This window comes from Amia ocellicauda, chromosome 10 (genome assembly GCF_036373705.1).
Source record: "Amia ocellicauda isolate fAmiCal2 chromosome 10, fAmiCal2.hap1, whole genome shotgun sequence".
NCBI classification, from domain to species: Eukaryota; Metazoa; Chordata; class Actinopteri; order Amiiformes; family Amiidae; genus Amia; species Amia ocellicauda.
Genome location: NC_089859.1, coordinates 23,511,816 through 23,533,778, shown reverse-complemented (window position 1 = coordinate 23,533,778; position 21,963 = coordinate 23,511,816). Strand labels below are relative to the sequence as shown.

The 21,963-nt window shown below is 39.7% G+C and overlaps 1 protein-coding gene and 1 long non-coding RNA gene across 2 annotated transcripts in view; one reads left to right on the top strand and one right to left on the bottom strand.

The window, feature by feature from the left end:
• Nucleotides 1-20,220, bottom strand: part of pde11al (phosphodiesterase 11a, like) — a 26,384-nt gene extending 6,164 nt beyond the window's left edge. Inside the window, exons 1-14 of the mRNA XM_066715621.1 lie at nucleotides 19,212-20,220; nucleotides 15,997-16,155; nucleotides 9,984-10,073; nucleotides 9,005-9,145; nucleotides 8,091-8,155; nucleotides 7,806-7,926; nucleotides 7,273-7,348; nucleotides 7,120-7,187; nucleotides 5,758-5,850; nucleotides 4,476-4,526; nucleotides 2,288-2,434; nucleotides 939-1,046; nucleotides 404-513; nucleotides 59-149 (exon numbers count right to left, since the gene is read on the bottom strand). Coding sequence (XP_066571718.1) covers nucleotides 59-149; nucleotides 404-513; nucleotides 939-1,046; nucleotides 2,288-2,434; nucleotides 4,476-4,526; nucleotides 5,758-5,850; nucleotides 7,120-7,187; nucleotides 7,273-7,348; nucleotides 7,806-7,926; nucleotides 8,091-8,155; nucleotides 9,005-9,145; nucleotides 9,984-10,073; nucleotides 15,997-16,155; nucleotides 19,212-19,961 — 2,070 coding nt within the window. The 5' untranslated portion in view covers nucleotides 19,962-20,220. The remainder of the gene's footprint in view (nucleotides 1-58; nucleotides 150-403; nucleotides 514-938; nucleotides 1,047-2,287; nucleotides 2,435-4,475; nucleotides 4,527-5,757; nucleotides 5,851-7,119; nucleotides 7,188-7,272; nucleotides 7,349-7,805; nucleotides 7,927-8,090; nucleotides 8,156-9,004; nucleotides 9,146-9,983; nucleotides 10,074-15,996; nucleotides 16,156-19,211) is intronic.
• Nucleotides 19,863-21,963, top strand: LOC136760289 (uncharacterized). The gene is made up of 2 exons (XR_010820186.1): nucleotides 19,863-19,997; nucleotides 21,404-21,963. It is a non-coding gene; the product is annotated as an uncharacterized LOC136760289 (long non-coding RNA).

Genomic DNA, 21,963 nt, shown 5'->3' with positions numbered 1-21,963 from the left:
GTCTATGCAGCATCAGTGCCCTCCTCCTCACTCTGCAGTATTTCTACTGAAGCGTTACCTCACTCTGCAGTATCATCACAGCATGATTGAAGTGGTGGTGCTCCAGGGTGGCAGAGGTGCCATAGAGCTGAGCCAGCGCAGACTCCGTCCTTCAGAGATAGAACATAGAGACTCAGACAAAAAAAGTGAGTGGCACTGATGTCCATCCTACAGCGATCCCAAGGTCATTAAAGAGTCTTTGAGAACAACAGCGGCACAGCAGTAAGAGACGGTTTCGTTTTAAATGTGTTAGTAAAAATTGTATTAAAGTTTAGAAACATATATAACGATTTTATGCTAGAAAGAAAAAAAAAGATTTACTCAAGTCTTATCAATTCGATAAGAAACACAGATGTTCACCCACTTTGCCTGAAAGGCATTGTTGGTCCCTCGGTGGTCCAGGTCATGACAGAGACAACCCACCATTAGAGCTAAGATCTCCGAGTCGGAGAGGACGTCCTGGAAACCCGCCGTCTGAAAAGCGATCCACCACAGACCGCATCATTAGTGATTTTTGAATGTGGTGATGAATAAGTACTTTCAGGATTTGTTCTACTATTACTGAAACAGATGCAAGTGACATTAAGACATTTATATATTCCCGGTTATTTAGTGTTAATGTATAAGGTTTTCTCATTTCATCTTATCTCAAGCTTTTGCTGTATTAGCCAGGGAGCTGAAACCCAGGTCATTAATTGCATTTTGTTTTGTTTTTTGTCTGGTGTGTCTGATGACATTTGCATCACTGATTACTTAAATGCGGTTTTGTCTTTAAAGCACTTTTTCTTACTGTAATTGGTGAGCAAAAAGTCGCAGTGAGGAATTAATTAGCTTCTCTCAGCAGTGTGTGAGTTTATAACTTTATAACCAAACATTCAAGGCAATACAAAGCCACTTACTGTTATCATCACAAACATGCACTGAGAGACATTGAAAACGTGTCTCCAGTTGTGGTACGCGACGGTGCGATAGTTCTTTCTCACAGTGAGTAACCAGCGACACAGTACCTGAAACAGATGTACATGGCATGGGTTAGTATTATACTAGTATAAGGAAAATCAGAAGATTGCTGACGAACATAATGGAGTAAAGAAAAGCAATTTAAAGATCCTTATTATAAGAGTTTAATAACATTAGTAATGTCTTTAATGTCATAAGATACAATCTCCTGGACCATGTCCTACCAGAGTCGGTGACCCAAGTAAGAGGTCAGTGGGAAGGCAGGACTTTGCTTTATGTCAGGGGCAGCAGTGCTGTAGTAGAAAAGTAGTGGGTTTACTCTATATTGGCTGGCAATTAATCAAATGAGGGGGCAGGGCTTGCTGGCGATTCGTCGAACAGGAGGGCAGGGGTACTGGCAGTTTATCGTCCTGGGAATGGCGGACAAACGACAGAATTCGTTATAGGAATAATAGAAGGGTATACACAAAATCTTCCAAACTTGTGGGCATACGCAAAATTCCCTTCAAATTAAGTGGGAATAAGGTTTATGCTTAAGATGTGGGCATAAGACATATGGGGACTTGATTCAAGTCTTCAAAATCATGAAAGGCATCGTCTACATGAAACCAGAGGAGCTTTTCCAGATCAGCAGGGACACACGCACCCGGGGACACAAATGGAAATTGGGCTTCAAGGCATTCAAGACAGAAAACTACACAGAGAGTTGTCACAATCTGGAATAAACTACCCAACGATGTGGTAGAAGCTGAAAGTTTGGGAACATTTAAAAATAGACTGGATAGGATCCTTGGATCACTTAGTTATTAATGGACACCAAACGAGCACGATGGGTCGAATGGCCTCCTCTCGATTGTCAACTTTCTTATGTTCTTATGTTCTTATGTCACAATCTGAACAAACTCCCCAGTGATGTGGTTGAAGTGACAAATTGGGAACATTCAAAAATAGACTGGATAGGATCCTTGGATCATTAGTTATTAATGGACACCAAACGAGCACGATGGGGCGAAAGGCCTCCTCTCGATTGTCAACTTTCTTATGTTCTATGTTCTTATGCCCTCAACTACACCACTGAGGGGCAATAGTAATAGGGATTGAATCTGCCTCTTCTAATAAAAAAGGTAGGTATGCTGTCTCTGTAACCAGGAGAGCAAATGCACCAACAACCAGGATATAGTAAGTATGGCTCAGTAAGCTCCCCTGGCTTATCACTCACCTCCCAATGAGTTCTTTACACATGGACCATACAAAACATGACTTTGCTTCTCTGCTCATATTAGCTTACCTCATAGTCGATTTTGAACTTCTGAACAATACCCAATTCCAAGAACATTCGCAGGGAAGCCGTTATCATTGCATCGCTATCGAGAGAAAAGTCATTGAAGTAAAATCTGTCAATGCCCAGCTCACTCATGAGGGGGATTTTAGCCGCCTGAAAGAAAAACAAATAATTCTGTTTTGCAGTTGCTGTTTAACACTGTTGTGAACATTTACTGCACAACTTTCTTACCAAGACATTGAGCAAGGCAACTAAAGACCCTGGCTCCTCTTGTCTTCTAGCGACTCTAAGAAACAACCAAGAGGTCAGGCTTCAGGGTGCTCAGAGGCGTACAGGGAGTCAACAGTGTCCGTAAATGTAGGGTGCCAAGACAATAAATTACCCCAAAGCAGTCAAATTCAATTTAAAATAAATTGTACGTGGAACAGGAAGCCAGTAAAGCACCCCAGTATTACTAGTGTTAATTTGTAGGAACTTTTCCACTAATCTTGAATTAATTTCACTCAGACGCTGAAATAGCCACTGTTGATATAATTGAACCAGAACCCTGTGTAAGAAGTAAGTCTACAGATGTCTTAGATGTCTCTCCCATAATGACACAACCATCATAGTCATGTTCGGTGGGATTAACCAAGTGTCTGTACTACCAGAGGCAGAGACAAGGCACTGCGTTTTGTCTTGTGTCTGGTAGGATGACACATCAGCAGATAATCTCAGTTTATATGACAGCAAATGTTACGTTTTCCTGTCGGATTTCAGAGCCACTGCCAGAGACGAGATAAACATGTTTACTGTTGCCATTTAGCTCAGTAGTGTGACGCACTGCCAGCTACTCTGCTCACAGTTCAAAGAGTGCACAGATGTAAGAGTTATCCTTCTGAACGACAGGGCTTGGTCTGATTTGTATTTTGAGTTAGTTTGCTATTACGGGGACAAGGCCCTGGTTGGATATCTGGTGTGGGAAAAGACTCTGTAAATTACTGCAGCCCAGGTGAGTTCTTCCATGAAAACTAACATCAAAATCAGACTAACTATAACTCATTAAACTATAGAAAAGCAAGTGTTGCGACAGTATGAACAACTACAAGATATCACATCAATGACTGTTGTGTGAGCTGATGGGTTCTCTTGATCGAGTGGTATAGAGTTTGTTATACGAGTATGAAGTCTTTCCCTTTTGCCATAGTAGTCTTAACAGTAACTCTTTGCTACTGCTTTGAAAATATCTCTTAAAGGCAAGACTATTTGTTTAACCACCAGATACTGTACCATATCCTTAGAAAAAATTTAGTAAAGAATAACCACTGAACACTGAAGCCTACCTTCAATTTGTTTCTTTCAGTTTCACAGAATAACATTTTTATATGAATAAATTAAATTATACATAGCACAATGAAAGTTCCTGGCTTCACATACATACATTTTATACTCAGCTAGAATGGCTTGTAAATGGTTATGCAGCAACTCCCTGAGTTCTCAATTCAAACATAAACTAAACCAGGATGAGAAAACACTGCAACTCACTCGCAGGCGCTGTGTAAAGAATTGCTCAGAAAGCCCTGCCCTTAGTTTGTGTTAAAGACTACATAGACCAGTGACTATATCAAAAACATTTTAGAAGCAACAGGAGAGCTCAGATATTAACATATTCAATTTCCTCTCAGCACATGAAAGTTTTATTGGTTCATTACGTATTCTGAGTTGGCCACGATGCTGTCCTGTATTATTTATACAGCAGCGGAAGTTAGATAGAAACCCCAGTTTCTCTAATAACCTTCACAGAGATTTATAGCCCAAACACACTTACCAATTTATGATTGTAGTAATGCGTGTGCACGCACCAAGGAACCTGCCGTGAAACACCTTTACCGTCATATTAATCAGTAGCAATGTTTCTGTTCCCATTATCAAAATAACAAACACCCAGAAAAATACAGTTTATTTAGTTGGATGCTCCTTTCATTGCCTTTAACTCCCATTTTAACCAGTATCAGCCAATTGTAAATGATTGTAATGTATACTTCAAAGCTTGGATTAAAAAATAATTGTTCTGTTTTCTCCATTAATTTCATCAACATTTGTCTGTTCTTACGCAAATTGTACCTGATTGTTCACAGCAAATAAATGTAAATGACACTTCTGAGTTGTGACTGGCTTCAGTATTGTATGTAATGCAGAATGACATATGAAGTACCTTTAATCTGTCCACTTCCACCTTTGAACAAGTGGCATGGTAAGAGAGCATCTGTGAAAATAAAAAGAACATGTGTTGCTTCCTGTTTGTGAAGTGATTTGTCACTCAGTTTGGCACTTGTGTTGAGAGAGAGATTTTCTAACTCTACAAGTTTTAACTTTTTTTTTAGAAGTTTGCATTGGAAAGAAAATTAAAAACTAATAAAATCTGCCCCTGAAGATATAATTCCTTGAAAATACAAAAAAATCACACATGCTTTTGATTTAGAAGCATGAAAATACGATTAAATCTTCACAGGAAGTTTATTTATTAGTTTGTTTCGTTATTATTAAAAGCATACTTTTAAGCTTGACTTGTTTCATACTTGAAAGCTGAGACAGGGCTATTTATTTCTTTTCTAAATAAACTGTACGTTAAGAAAAGTGCAATTTACAGTTCTCTTCCATTTACAAAACCAATCTGATTAGAGGATTTGTTCCGCCTGTTTGCATTTAACCAGTTTGAATCTTGTTTGGTGAACATCGATAGCTTATGAATAAAATATATAATTATTTTGATGTATTTCAGGATGTAACCCAAGCTCGATAGCACAAGCTCATGTAGCTGCATAGAAATGATCGCACACCTGACATCAATGATCGGAACTATGTAGTTGCAAGCAGACAATCTTTAATATTTATCTGGCAGGTGTGTGTTTTATCGTATTCATGTGTCCACAGAACACAGTGTCACTCAGACTTGTATTTACTGTTGAGAAGAGAAGAGCTCGACTCACACACTCTGTTCCTGCCTCTTATAGATCAGGCGTTTTCTCAATGCAAATGGCAAAATAAATGGATACAGCGAATGAATCTAATGTTACAATCTTGAATCTAATTAACATTAAAGCTTACGATAGCTCCCAGCTAGAAAGTATTCGAAAATATCTCGTCTTTGCAGTGAGACCTAATTAGTCTTGTAGAAACATTTTTCCCCCCTTCCCGTCGCAGAGCACTTTTGCTCTAAAGTAACACAGCAGTGTATGTGATCTCAGAATAGGTCTGGTTATTAGTTGAACAGAGCTGTAGTTACAGTCAGCATGAATAATTGAATTGTGGTTTAAATATTTATGTTAGAAAGGCATTATGATGTTCAATCTAAAAAAATATATGCAGCCGGCACTGATTGTATTGAAAAAGTAGATTAAATGGAATAATGTTGTCAAGCCTAACAGCACCTATATATATATATATATATATATATATATATATATATATATATATAAATTACACAGCATACATACATCAAGTGCAACAGACTGCTTGGCCCATGTCTTCTTCACCTGGTTGTACATCATGGTGTTATTAATTCCAAGCCCACAGAATATGACGAATGCCTGGGAGGAAATGGGAAAATAAATGTAGGCTCAAGTGCAGTAATCAGAACCATTGTGGCAGCAGAACCATTATCACAGCAGGAAGGACAGTGCTGGTGCCAGAATGGCCCAGAAGAGTCTTTTACTCTCTGCTTATTGCAGCCGTTCATCCTGGAGACAGCATGACATGACATTCGCTCAGCTGTGCTCTAAATTTCTGGAACATTCCCTCAAATGAAGGACATTTTGTTATTTCTGTATCCGTCCGACACTTGATCCGGTGTGAATTAAGTTCCAAAACACACTTGCATGTATGTACCGCCAACTGTAGAAAAGTTACAACATGCACAGACTACCGAGTGCAGTTCTTTGGATGTATTTCATGTTCAGAGAGATGTAAGTCAAGGACAACGGTTGTCCCTCCCTAAGCGAAACATATTTATGCATATTTGATTTTGCGTGAGTGTGTCTACACTTCATTACAAACGTGTGACTGTGTTGCATGTGAAAGACTCTTAGAGCATGTGTTTTATGCCCTGAACCTCAGGGGTATATCAGCATGCAGTATTCATAGATTGACCTCAAACACTGGCTTCCTCTATTACTTTTCTCCTGCAGCACGCCCCCTAAATGTGTTGGCCTGGTACATCCTCGAAGATTTCTCTTCTGTTATGTGTCTGTGATTTTTTTTTATGTATCTTTGGGCTTCAGGGAGCCTGACTCATTAATTATAAACACGGAGAGTGGTGAAGCCATGGCTGTATGCAGAGTGGTTCTTCATATTGATCGCGATGCGAAAATAAAAACAGAGGAAGATGGTCGATTTGGTTTGAGGAGAGGTGTGCAGGGAGTGTATGTGCATGCTGATCAAAAATGTATACATTTCTCTTTGATCCAGCCAGGGAAGAGAGGAACAGTGGGAATACTTTGAGATACTCTGAAACTCTGAGATAAGAGAGTAAAACATTATTTCTTTAACACCATTAAATTAAACTAAATTACATATTGCAATGTTTTAAACATGCACTAAAAATAAATGCTTAAAACAAGGCACTAGCAAGACAACAGAAAATCATACATCATACAGACCTTGCTTTGAATGAAGATAAAGTAGATAAGGCTTGTTGAAGCAAGAACATTTTCATGGAAATTAATCTAAATACTTTAAACTTGCCACTAGGGGTCACTAAACAGTCAGAGGGACAGTCAAGTAAAGAATGCCACAAAACGTGACCAGCAACAGTCAAAACCGAGTCTTTCCATTGCTCCCAACAAAAGGGAGAACTGTACCTCAAAAAGCCTTTGATCGGCATCATCAAAGGTCTTCCTGTCCAATCGATTCAGAATCTGAGCCACCCCTGCAGGTGAAAAACACAAGATGTTAATCCTGAGTGCTGCCGTATTGGACCCACGGGAGGAGCAGCCAAACCGGAGCGCACGTACCAATAATCTGATGGGTCCTGTTCCAGATCGGGACGCACAGCACGGAGCGGATGTGAAACCCAGAGGCTTGATCTGCCTGGAAGACACACTGCAAGGTTACCAATTGTGAGAGGAGATTTGTCTTTTATTGACATATAATGGACAGTATATTAAACCCTTAGTTCAGAGTGTTTCCTGAACATGACTCCTGGTTTGCAGGTGTTTAAATGTTCCTGAGGGAATGTAGGCATACTGTCTCCATTAGAATATTCATAGCTTTTTCTCAGACATTTCAAACTACTGCAAACCATGTGAGGGGTGAGGAGTCAGACCAGGAATTTTCTACAAAGTCATCACCGAGTTTTCCACAGAGTGACATCGCCATAACGGTCCCATGTAGAACTGCTACTCATCCACAAGCATGACCATGACCCAGATGAGGTTCAGTGACCTTCATTTTTATACTTAGTTTTGTCACGATACCCCAACAAGGAAGACTTGTTTTTTCTGTGTCGTCTCGGCATGAAACCCAGCGCACGGTCTTCGTGCCGTACCTCTGAGTCGAAGCGTGGGTCCTGACAGACGTCGCTGATGTTCACGGGCAGGCCGGTGGAGGCCACCAGCTCGGCGATGCTGTTATTTATCAGCCAATCAGAGCAAGATAGTTTCTCCATGCTGGCTTTGTCAGGGAGGAATCCAAACAACCGTTAGATACGAAGAACTCATCCAATGTGCGCACATGCACAGTCGGCGACATTCGTTACAATGGCGATGTGAATGGGTTTTGGGAGGTTTGGGCTTTTTTGAAATGAAGACGGAGACAGTGCTGAAGATCTCACCTGATTTCATGGTCATTACAGATCAGAGGAGACATCAGTTCAAATGTCTTTGAAAATTTGACGACCTACGCCAGGGATGGAGACAGAGCAAAAGTCATTCCTGTGCGTTTCTGTGGGTTTCAAAACTCAACTGAAGTAAATATAATAATTGCATGTGTCTCATTGATACAGCTACTGGTTTGCCCAAATGATAATGGAAGCTCATTTTGCCACAGTTTCACAATCTCAAATCTATAAACCTGTGGTGAAACTATCCCCCTCCTTAGATTAGCAGTATTCACTGATGGAGCATGAAGGCTTTAAACTAGGAAAACTGCAGGACACCTAAGAGCCCGTGGGGCTAATTAAGCCTTGTTCACACTGGCAGTTTAAAGTGACTCAAATCAGGTTTATGACTCATATCTGACTCAAACCCAATTTACTTTCTGACTGTTGAAACAGCATTTACAAATGCCTAAGTTGGATTTCTGAGCACTCAGACAGTACTCTTAAAACTGCCATGGCTATGCTAGTTGTCATTCACTGAACTTCAATGTACAAATGGCGTCAATGTAATCGTATGTTCCCCCATGCTTGGGTGTCGTTTGTGTGACACAGTGAAGATGTCATCACTGTGTCCCATACTGTGTGACGGAAAAAGCACTTCAGAGTGACTTCAGGGTACATAAATCAGATTTGAGTGTTCAGACTCAAGTCATACGCCCAGGAATCAGATTTTAATCGGATTTAAACCACTTCCGAAGGTGGTTTGCAATGTGGCTTGAAATATCCGACTCCATGTGCCTTATGCCTGTTCAGACTTCACAACGTAAATTGGGTTATGAGTCATAAATGCCAGTGTGAACAAGGCTTTTCCATGCCGCTCCACTGTCCTCTCTGGCAGTAATAACGGGCGGTGTGTGAAGCTGCCGTACCGGGGAGTCGATGTCCTCCAGCAGCAGCACGGAGCACCTCTCGCACTGCAGCAGGGTGAGCGCACGCTGCATGATCTTCCTCACGATCTTCTCCAAGTCTGTCTGCTCCTCGAATAAATCATTCACCACTTCCAGCAGCGCCTGTCAAACAAGGCACTTTACACCCGAGAGACTGAAGCCCTTCTTCATACAACTTTCATTCCTTTTCATTTACAGTTTTCTTTTTTCCTCCTTTTTTTAATAAAATCTCTAAACTCATGCAACTTTAAACTCTTCTCCATTTCCCTTTTTATTGAGAGGAGCTGCGCTGTAACACAAATACCAAATCTAATCTATTTGATGAAAATTGTGGTTGTTTTTTCCCAAGTATGAGTTGAACCTGTGAGATCGGAGAACAAGATAAGTGTTGTTAAGGGAGGGGTGGGCATATCCAAAAGAGAGGATCGAATATGTATAATTAATAATATCAATTCATTCTCCGTGGTACTTCAGAATCAATAGTTATGATGTTACAGGCAAAGCCAATATTGCTTCAACACCAGCCCCTCTGTCCCCAGGTGAACACATAGTGTGTGTCTGCCATCATTTAAAATGGTTTAATTTCAGTCGTTATCCGCAGGGACACGTTTGTCTCTTGGAGGGCTCACAAAACCATGAGAAATAAATAAATACTGTTGCACTCTGTCTGACTAACTTCAGTTCTTTTATTTAAGGTCTTTCCCATAAGTAATACTTTCATCTATAAAACATGGACACTGCAGTCCAGCACACTCATCCCTCAGGCTGAAGATGAATATTATTATTGGCTACTTTAACTTTGATCTCCAACAGTGACTCTAACAGTAAAGGGAGACAGATACACCCACAGACAGACAGATGGATGGAGAGAATAGAAGCCGTGTGCTCATCTGACGGCTTTGCAGGGGTTCTTCGTGTGACTTGCAACAGGCAGGCTGTTTGTGTGTGTTATACTTCTTACCCGGCTCCTTTCGTATTCTTTGCGAGACGCGGAAAACAGCTTTGCATTGGAAATCGATATTCCGCAAAAGGGGAGATACATCTGCAGTACCTGGGAACCAACGAAATAAAGAAAAAGGATAAGATATCAGAGGAATGTTTCAAGGAAAGCCTGCAAGATGAAGGCTGCAGTTACTCAATGCCAATGCACACTATAAGCCTTGATCTGTGGTAAAATAAATAATAATATATCTATCACCATCACCATCAGCCTATATCGATCCACTGCTCCCCAATATGTTTCTACTGGCTTCTCTTTATAAACTAAATAGTCTTCATAAATACATATAAGCCATGTTAGTCTACAGAGGCTGCATGGACCAGTTTTCTGTGAATTAATTATACACTAGAGAGGTAAAAATGCCTCTGTTGTGCTGGACAGTGGACAGCAGACACCTTCCAAGTCTTCAAAAAGGAAACCAGCTGCCAATTAAGTTCCTTCCCGAAAATCTTGCCTCTGCGTCTCTTCAGATGTGTTAATCTCTCTGCTTATAAAATGTGTTTTTTAAAACACTTTCTCAATAATGGTTATGCATGGTGCTGGAAATACGAGCACAATCCAGTGATTTCGAGAAAGTCGTGGAACACAAAATGGAAAATAATAATGGTAATCCTGGCAGAAAGCAGGTAGTAACAGTACACTGAACCCTGGGGGAGAGCACAGATGAAGGAGCTGGCATTGTTAAGCTGATAGTCTCTCCAGACAGAAGTAAACAGGGTGAGACGCAGCAGAGAGCCATGTCAGAGTCCGTCAAAGGCATCCCACTTGACGTCTGACACCAATTAACTGAGAGATATGGGATCTTGGAGCCTGGATCAAAGGCTTTGGAGTTAAGCAAAAAGATCAGATCAGTCCTCTAAAGTAAATTCCACAAGTTTGTGCAGCTAAGAATAAAAAGGGAGCCTGGATTTTCAGCCTGTATCTTCAGTGCATTTTAAATGATTATATTTCTACATGGAACAAAGCAATACAGTCTGCTGGGAGCTTCCGCTGCTTTCATCACCCGAATCTTGCTCAGCTGCTGTTAAATAAAAAATTTAGCAGGCTTAAGTCGACATAAAGGAGTCCTTCAACCTTTAATCCCGTCTTTTTCAATAATGAATGAATGAAAGCCGCAGACTGTACGTAATATTCATTAACAAGAGGCCACTGGGCGACGGATTGTTTAGAGTAAAGTTTCCCGGGCTCAGTTTTTATATCTGATATTCGTGTTGCCCTGCAATTTAATGTAAAGCTTATTCTTTATAACCCATATAAATACCCTCCATCTATTTCATATTTAATGCTCCCTCAGGTTCTCTGTGATGTTCTTTTTACTTCCCGGGACCCGAGTTCTATTACAACTTAAACCTGGCTAACTGTCTAGGAGATTTACATTTATGTATTGCCATTTTAGTTCACATAGTTGTTACTTAGTGGCAGATATTAAAAATTAGTAATGTGATGATTAATTGTACAATATGGACTTGTTTCACATTCTTTATTTCCTTATCCAACCAGACTACAGCAAGAAGCAGACAGTTAAAAAATAAATGTAAAATGTAATTCGAAATGTGTCCTGTGAAGGATAGGCCAGTTATATTAAAATTAAAGTTTAAAGACCCATGGTATGATTCAAGTAATGTTTTATAAATTTACTCTCTCCCTTGGTCTTACAGTACACCTAAACTCATAAATAAGTGAATAAAGCCTTTACGCAAGGTGCATCACTTTTGGCTATGCAGAATTTGCAATGCACAATAACGTACATTTCTAGCACATTCTGGATATTGTATCTATCAGTGTTATAACATTGTAATTACTGTGCATTGTGACCTTTCATGTTTAAGTGTCATCGTATTGTAAAACTGTAGTGTTGCATCCCTTTCCATCCTTTTAATATGCTGGTTGTAGGTGGTGATCAAGAGTTTAGATCAAGATTGTTGGTGTCTGTCACTGATCACATTTTATCTGAATCTGACTGTGTGTTTCTTCCGGGACCCCCTTGTCATTTTAGACCTCTTAAATTAAAATTAAACAATAAAAATGAATAAGCAGAGTTAATATATTCCACATATTGGGAAGGGAGTTAATATTCAGAATTGAAAGCGATCAATGTATTTTTTTCCTTTTCCCTTTGTTGTTTTAAAATAAATTGGCATAAACGTATGCTTTACGTTATGAATTAAGTATCGAATCTTCAGATGTTATTTGTGGATTTGTCACTGTGGACAGTCAGTGCAATACAACCAAAGAATGCATAAGTCAACTAGACAGATCGTATCTGGAATTCTGCATCCAGGTCTGGTTCCAATATCCTCAGAGCTATCCAGAAGCCTTAAAGAGACCCAGACACCAGTGACCAAGTCATTGCAGGGTTCAGGACCATAAAACTTGTGGAAGATTAGAGGAACTTTATCTTTTCAGTCTTGGTTACCCACAGCATGGAGGAGAATGAAGTTGAAGTTTGAAAAATGTTGAAGGGAGTTAGGAAGTTCCAAAGTTACTAAGTTCCTAAGATATTGTTAAGGACCCCAACAGAAATTTGCTTGAATGTCAATTCTGCACCCAAACCAGAAAACATTTTTATTAAAGCATGGAATAAACTGGCCATAAACTGGCAATGCTGTGGTGGCCAACAAGTGTCAAACTGTAGCTTGTTCTTGTGGTAGACTTGTTAAACATTACATTTAAAACGTTGGATTGTTCTTATGATTTCATGGCTTTCATTTCCTGGTGCAAAGAAGGGCTAGTGTTTATAAATTGATATACCTATACATTTATATATGTGCAGTGCCTACAGAAAGTCTACACCCCTTTTAACATTTTGTTGCTTAATAATATGGAATTAAAATGTACAAAAAACACAAATCTGGCCTGCATGGTACTCAAGAAAGCCCTCAGAAGATTCTGTAGCCAAGCGGCAAAAAGTTTTGTGGTCTGAAACTAAAATGAAAAGCATTATGTTTGCCACAAACCCAGTTCACCTTTCAGCATGTCAATGACCCAAAGCACACAGCCAAAGACAAACAGCTTGCAATGATGATAATTCTGTTTTGTATTTTTAATATATATTACTCAGTGTGGAGTATGGGGTTTAGAAAAAATATACAAATGCTTATTTAAATGCATTAAAGTCCGACAGCAAAATGTGAAAACAGTTCAAGGGCGTGTAGACTTTCTCTAGGCACTGTAAACCTCAGATGCGTAGCAATGACAGAGGACATGTTCAAATCTTTGATTTGAGTAATTTGATATGGTGCTTTGTTCTTTAGTTTGACTGACGTTGATTATTTATGAATAAATTACAATTTAAACCTTTGTGTTTTGGCTTTTCCCTATGCCTGAGCTCATCGCACTGATCATTTGAGCTAATTAAATGAGCAAACATTTGGGTATTACCATGAATTATGTATATTATAAACAAAATGTCCACAAACACTTCCACCTTTCAATATTCTAGTAAAGAGAGTATTATTATTATGAATACACTAATACACAAACACAGAGAGACAGCTTGTCAAACATAGCAGCCACAATCACCAGCCCCTCCGTACTGGAAGATGTCAACTTCATCCAATTGGCAGAATTTCCTTCTGGATGATAACACTATGGTTATCTCCATTTTCTCTCATGTACTCAGCACCATGTGTGTATAGTGTGACCAAAATATTATGACCCCTGCTGGCCAATGGGTCTCAGCAGTCCCTGAGTGAGCGCAGGTAAAACAGCTGTTAACACGATCACATCACATGGCCTGCGAGCCATGGATCAGCCGGATATAATATGGGGGAAATCCACTGCCGTCTCCACCCGTGAGTCCAGGCCAGGCCTGCAGAGGGCATTACCGGCTGGGAAATTCAGGGACTTCGGCTGCTGTAACATCCAGGCCTTGTGCTGTATATTATTAGCTTCAGCAGTTTCATGATTGTATCCAGAAAACCACAGCCTTGCCACATGCTACAGAGCTCAGAGTGGAATATACTCTCATAGAGCGCTATTAATCACAAATGTGGTGCCAATACCGTTTCATAGCTGTTAGCTGTGTTGAGACGGTTGTGTTTTTATTGCTGTGCTGATTTGACTTTTTGGATGCTGTGATAGCCATGCCATTAGCAGCCCCTTGGCTGAGCCCAGTAATACTTTTTATATTAATGTATGATATCCACTTTCGAATTGCAATTTTTTTATGGTGCAAGTAATTTTATCATCCTGTTGGAAAGTCACTCTACAACAATCATAATAAATCACTTTTATGTGTATTTACAAAAAAAGGTTCACATTCACAGCTGGAAGGTACATGAACAGCTGCTATAACATACCTCTGCCAGCTGGAAAGGTTGCATGGGCGAAAAGAGCGGTCAGAGCTGCTAAGAGCGTTTATTATTTACAGTTACATTCTGTTCAAGGCGGATGTCGTTTAGGCACTCGGTCTGAATGAAATTCAATTTTTTTTTAAACAGTCTTGACCAAAATTCCCAGCATTCGTACATTCTCCTTTCTATTTGTGCAGCTTTCAAATAAAGTAAAGGAGTTTTGAATGATGGACTCGAGTTTAAATAAGATATTACCTCTTAAAGCAAACGGAAAAGAGTGTGTGTTTACACTAATTGACTTACCTTGAACAGAACACAGATTCAAATGTGTATTGTGCGATTCTCAGTTTTACTGATAGAAGGCGGCAGAGAAAGACCGGCTGGAACTATTCACCCAATTTCTCACAAGCCAGTTACTGTGTATCCATCTTTCCTGCACTGTTTCTGCCACCTGGTGTTTACCTTTGGGACTGACACAAGCCTCCTAAAAATGTCCATAAAGTAAAGGTGTTTAATCAGCAGCAGATTCCAAAGTAATTAGCTGCTTTGAGTCATCATTTATTCCCTAGATCTATCCACTGCACAGGAATTATTATATTTGTTTTCCCGTTATGTGGTGTTTTAGTGTCTGTTCTCTCTTGTACTAGTTAAGCCCTTCAGCATAAGAGAAACTTCAGTGTGATATTTTACATGCAGAGCGCGAACGCACTCATGTACATCAAATAGAAGCGAGTATCACTGCGATCGACAGAATGTAATTAATTTAGATTATGCAGAGATAAACACGGCAGAGCATTCATTTTTAGTCTGGATGAACTTTCCAGAAAAGACTACATAAACACACCACCTCCTCCAGTACTCCGACGGCAGAATGGCATAAAACTAAATCTGCTGTGAAAACTTATTTAAATAGTTTTCAAGTATAAGAAATCTGCAAACAACCCTGTATGGCAATGCCAATCCAATCCCCCAAATAAAAGTCACAAATTAAGAGATGGCATGTGATAGCAGAAACAGTACAATCTGGCCACACAACATAAAACCTAAAAGCCTTCAATCATTTTACATTATGCAGTTAAACAATTATGTCAAGCAGTGAGGCAAGAACCACACATTGCAGATGACTGGTATGTGTCCTTCAGAAATATACTCTGGTTGTTCGTGTGTAGATGTGTTATGTTTTTGTGTCTTGTTCAGTGGCAATGTTCTCGTGTGGCTTCAGTGGCAATGAAACTCATAAAAAATATGGCTTTCTACCATGTGGGGAGGAAAGATGTTGCTGGTGATTTTAAAAAGATGATGTTTGTGGCTTTTACATTCAGATTACATTTACTCCAGGCTAAGTTTACATTTGACACTGACAGTTCAGAGGGATACAGCTTTTCTCCTTTCTTAAGCAGTGGTCAGGTAACTTAGGAAACAAAACAATGATTTGTTTATTTTATTTAACTCACAATCCTGCATGCATGCACAAAAAGCTTCACCAACATATAGCTAACTAGATTTTGCGGACTCTGATTGACATGTTTATCTAAACAGTCCTACACCTTCTCATCTGAGCCCAGCAGGTTTGATGATGGAGCTGTGATTGCCATTTAGTGTTTTGTTTTTTCACGGTTCGAGTTTCCAACTGCGGGGGTGACTCATCAAGGGAGAGGAAAAAAAACACCAATTCTTACTTTTTCATCGTCTTCAGTAAAAGGAGCTCCGCTGGGGTTCCTGTTGATCGCCTGCACAACACCGATCACTTCCCCGTCACTGTTACAGATGGCCATGCAGAGAATGGACTTGGTTTTGTACCCCGTCAGTTTATCGATCTCGTCACTGAAGCGATGGTCCTGAAAAATTCAGAGCGCAGACAACACTGAGTCACAGCAGGCAGCCAATCCAATACCTGGGGAACGGGGCCCCTGGGGCTCAGAGCCTGCTGGGCCTGATAATGGGCTTCTACTAGGGGAAGGGAAGACGCTCTCATTTTGCAATGTATACAAATTGACAAGACAAGTTTAAAGCGTTTTAGTCCTGTGCGAAATGTATTTGAGGTATCAGAAATAAGGCACGTTTCCAAAATTAAATTGACTGAATCATACGAGTTCAACCTGTGCATGAATATTATATCCCTGGCTACATTTGCAATGTTAACAGGAGTTCAAAAATAAAAATAAAACAGAAAGCCTTGAAAATCACCTTGGGATTCTACTGGATCGTTTGTCATATTACATATGACTATATATATATATATATATATATTCAAGATTTGAATAGATGGTATAAGGTATTACTGGTGGTGTTTTTTTTATTAATATTGTAATGGGTGAAAACCTAGGGAAAGGGCTGAACCGAAATGCTTGTATATGTGGAGACCTTTCTATCCCAGTTCCAGATTGATGTAGAATCTTAATCTCATTTAAAGGATTGCAAAGTGGTTTAAATAAACTTTCAATCCCAATGTATTGTTTTCTTTTAATAAATAGTTATTCCCACACAATTAAAAAATAAACAAACAATGTTTTACTGGTGATCCCACATATTTGAAAATGTTACCTGAAGTTTATTACGTTTGGCCTGTCAACATAAATAACTAATATATATATTTGTATTTTTTCCACCTTTATAATGTCATCATTCCTACCAAAATGTAACTAATCCACATTCTTATATGCCTTCATTTTAGCTTCTTTTATTATGGGTATCTAAACCAATTCAAAGTTCAGAAAACGTCAAACATCTTTAAGTTGTTCAATAAGCATTAAGCACACGATTCTTAAAGGCTGCTGGTACCCAGCTAGAGAGCAAAGAGGCCCCACTGCTTATCACATCGTTTGGATGCTCAGAATGGGGTATCAGAAGGGATTTAGGGGATTTAAAGGCTCACCCTCTGAGAGTGTCTCATGAAAAGGGCATCTTAAATCAATTGTCACTCCACCACATACTTATCCGTTTATTTAAGTGTTTTGAGAAAGCAATATACAACTTGTGGAACCAAAGCATAAACAAGCACTGTGTTCAGAATCCAAATATTCCTGTTTGAGGTTTCCTTCGTGCTTTTATAGACGAGAATATAGATGCAATTAAACTTTTTTTCTAGCATAGCTGGTCAATAGTTCATTAAGGAAGTTTGTTGGTTAAGTATCAACAACTCATATTGTTTTACTTCAAAACATTCACAATTCCATCAGCACTAGATTGATCATTCTGTGAAATCCATAAAAGTGTGTGTATATATATATATATATATATATATATATTGATATGGCTGTTATAGTTTGATTCTTTGTTGATCAATATGCACAATAACCAATCAAACAACAACAAATAAAGGCTTTGTAATGTGATTGGCTATTAAATTCTGTCAAATAAACAAAGTGCTGTCTGATAACTATGATGATTTGTTTGTCTCCAGCTACAGAAGATACATCAAAAAACCGATAACTACCGAAACAAAAGTGATCCATGGCAAACCATCGCAAAACTGACGACTGAAATCTAACAATGACTCTCTGCGAATGAAAATTAAAAGGAAAGAGAATTCTCAGCATGGAGTCATTTGTATTTGTTTGTTTATTTGTTTATTTCTATAAATGCTCAAAAACAACAGTTTTATATAGCATTGGTCACATTATACAATTACAGCAGATAAGTCCTAATTTATTCATGTTTGAATAGACAGGAATAAAATGTCATGCACTCTCTCTCACATGTATAACTAGAGTCAGGGTGAGGGACAGGGTTACACACTAGGATTGGGGTTACACAGCATCAGAGCTCAGATGAGTTGTCTGAAATATCCAGATGGTGTTTCTATAGTATTCATGTTATTTCATAAACAATTTGCAGTCTTTATTGTACAGTGTTGGCATTAGCTCAGTGCAAATGAATAGTCATCCTCTAAGACTGTTCCCCAATCAGTAGCTTTGTTTCTTTCTTTCAAGAGCAGCAGACCTTGCTAAATCACACCTAGGCTGTCGGCTGTGTGTGAAACAATGCAATGCCAAACTCTCATTTGTCAGGATCTTGTATTCAATTCAGAAAGTTAGTTTCCCTGAAAATTACTTGAATGCATTAATAATCCCTGTCAGAAAATAATCCATGAAAGGAACTGTATAGGGGAGAGAGTTGGTTGATTTATGCAGTATGGTACACTATCTATTTTTGCTACTAAACACTTACAAAAATGAATTGAATTGATCTCTGGTGCTGTAAACAGTGTCTTAGATTCGAGGGTATTTGCTAGTTTGCTCTGGGAATCTTTCTGGTCTCATTGCACCAAATCTACAATCTGATACATGTGAACCTAGCTACATATAACAAGTACAACTAACAAGTTATAAATCTGCACTGCTGTCTAGTACTGCTGCTGGTGTGTTTGGTGGAGTGACATGTCATGGTCTGTCAGCCGGGCTGCTCATGAAGATGTAGGTCTGAGTGAATGAGAACGCACAGGTTTTCATAATAAACTACAGAACCGGAGTGTAATTGGAATAATTGGTGTGACTTCCCTTCAGTTCAAGTCACGTTGATATTCAGTGTCTTTATCCACCCAACCACTGTAGTAAATCTGTGGTGGTGGTGTGGGAATTGTTCTGCTGTTTGTAGTTCAATACACATCTTATATGATATACTTTTTAAGCCACAAATGTCAGTCCTGTTGAATCCATCATGTCAGAGAAAGTCTTAGGCAGTAGTAGATTTTGATCACATCCTGGCACAATCCTGTCTGTAGTGTGCCAGAACTTCACTGTGTACATCTATACATATTTCACTATGTGGTGGGACAGACTGAGGGAAAAGGTTTGGATAAAAAAAAGGGATTTATAATGAAAAAAGATGATGATGATAATTAACTTAACATCTGAGTGCAGTGATGGACTACTTTCAAGTCTCATACACTTACCTGGTAGGCGTTAGGGATATTAACTGTCTCGCCGTGCTCAGCCACGTACCCAATGATGCCCTTGCCCCAGGGCACCTGCACCTCATTGCAATTCTCCACACTGGAGGAGGGCAGGACGGTGGTCCCGGAGTGGACGTCAAAAAACTTGGACACCAGCGTCCTCTTATGGGCAGGACCCTCGACCAGAAACAGAGAGCACCTGTCCGCTTCCACCATGATGCACACGTTGATGAGGATCTTGTAACACAGACTGGTCATGTCCAGGTCGTTGGAGATGTCCTTCACCAACTCCAGGAAAAACTCCCTCTCGTTGGACTCCTTCAGCCGGTATTTGTAGTCTATGGCACTGGACGCGTACTGGGGGACGTTGACCCTGGACTCCAGCAGGGCGCTCAGGATGTGCGCCGTGGTCGGGGGCAGGGAGCTGGCTTTGCGGAGGAGCGCTCTCCGCCGCACGCTGGACTGGACGTGCTCGTCGTAGGTCCGGTGGGCGGTCATGGCCCTGGACCGGGCGAAGTTCCTCCTCAGCTCCAGGTGAGAAGACCGCCTCTGCAAGCCGTCCGCCTGGGCAGAGCAGAGCGGCTCCCTGCCCGGGGTGGGTTTGTCCTCCATGGACACCTTGGCCGGCTGGTGCTCTTTCAACCACCTGCTCACCGCATCGCATTTGCCTTTTCGGAGCAGGTACTCTTCAAAAAGATCCGGATGGCAGTCCAGAAAGGCTTCCACATCCGAGAAGTCATACGCAGTCATGATGATTGTAGATCAGAAGGAATGGAAAAAGTGGTGGTAAGATTAATTGCAATAAAAATAATAACAATCAGCTGTGATGCTGGTGTTTTTCAGTCTTGTCAATCAGCTCTTAACTGCAGGAATGCATCTTCAGAGGCTGGCTGACTCTTTCTTCAGTGCTACTCATCTGGACTTTATCCATTATAGACACATGCTGTATTTCCGACTGAGGAGAGTCCTGCTGAACTGACCAGAAAAAAGAAATCAAAAATAAAGCGCAGTTGTGTGGATTCGGCACTAAATTAACGAACCACTGAAACAGCAAGCAATTTATAAGGCATTGCTGTCAGCTGGGAGATGGGGAGGACTGTGCACAGACGCTCCCCATGCAGGACCCCGGGTAGACCCTGTTTGCCTTCAGAATTTGAATGCGACACAAGCAATGAAACGATGAATAACCTTCAGTAGTTTATTCACAGAGATGCGAGTTGCATAGACGTATTATTCCCTTAGATATAGATACTTAGATATATAGATATTAAGAGATATCCATAATGTATTGGATGTAAATGAAATCACATTCATGTTTTATATAACTGTGAAAAGCATTCAAATTTGGTGCCTCTTCCAAGTCTTCAAAATTTTAGCTTTGCAGTATAAAGAATATTTGCTTTGGCAGTTCTTCATCTGCATTGTCTTCTTCCAGAAACCTTTACAAAATAAACAATTTTATCTCCAAGTTTGTAATCCACTGCTAGATCAGGGGGTAAAAAATACTATTTTAATGTCATATTCCACAATGCTTTATTCAGTCATTCTGCAATTCCTCATTCTGGGTATTAAATCACCTTGCTTATTTCTATCAAAATAAAAGGTGTGAGGTATGCATTTAATCCCTATAGCTGCACCTCAAAATAGGTCTTTAGCTAATATTCACCTCACAAATAACAATAAATGCAGGATATTTCAAACAAAAGTCTTGGTTTTACTTGGTTTATTAAAGATAGCAAAGACTGTGATGTAATTCAAATCTAACCTTTACCCACAATTAAGGACAACGTGCATCACAGGTGTTTGAAGCTGTATTATAACATGTTTCATATGCTGATCAAAAAACCATCTCTATACATAATCTCTGACTTGGGCAGAATGTCTAAATATTATTCCCCTCTCCAACATTTTTGTTACGGTTGAATGTAGTTCAGTATGTCACCTATAAGAGTGATGCTGTTACTATTACTGATAAACACATCAGCACGGTTATAGTAACATCAAATGCCATATAAGACTTAGAAAGTATAATTAGCATTCCCATTGTTACTCCGATTTAATTTAATTAACAGAATTGTTCAATCATTTTTCATTGCTTATGTAGTCCTTGGTGACACAGATACATCTGTTATTCAGCACAATATGCTACTCAGATGTCCTATGAGTCTTCTCTCCCTCTCTCTGTGTTTTAGGCACCTGCTGCTTCGCTGAGACCCCAGTCAGCTGCTCCTCAGCCCTCCTCCATTTCCCGGAGTGAATCTCTTTAAGTGTGTCAGCTCCTGGATGACTCCTGGCGTGTGTGCAGGTTGTCCGGGCCAAGAGAGCTCCTGCTATCACCATGTGCTGAAGTCTAAATAATGGAAGTGATTTTAAACCAAACACACTACAGTGAAGCTCTTTGAAAAACGAAGACCAGTCGCTGAGAAAGATGTCGTCCTCACTGCCTGTTATTGATCATCAATCAGCTTTTATTGTCAGACTTATAGAGGAAATGCCAAGTACAATTTGAAACAGAATTGTTCTTTCAATTTATATATATACTGGATTATCTGGCTCCTTTGTTAACATCAATATAACAGAGAATGCAGTCGAGCTTCATTAATAAGTATTGCCTTAATAAGTGTAATTTATTAAGTGCTTATTTATTCTGATTGGTAGTGATTATCTTGGTTTCAATATCTTTGTGTTTACCCCTGTCTTGATAATGACAAAAACATTTAAGGAAAGTGAATAAAGCACATCAACTAAACAA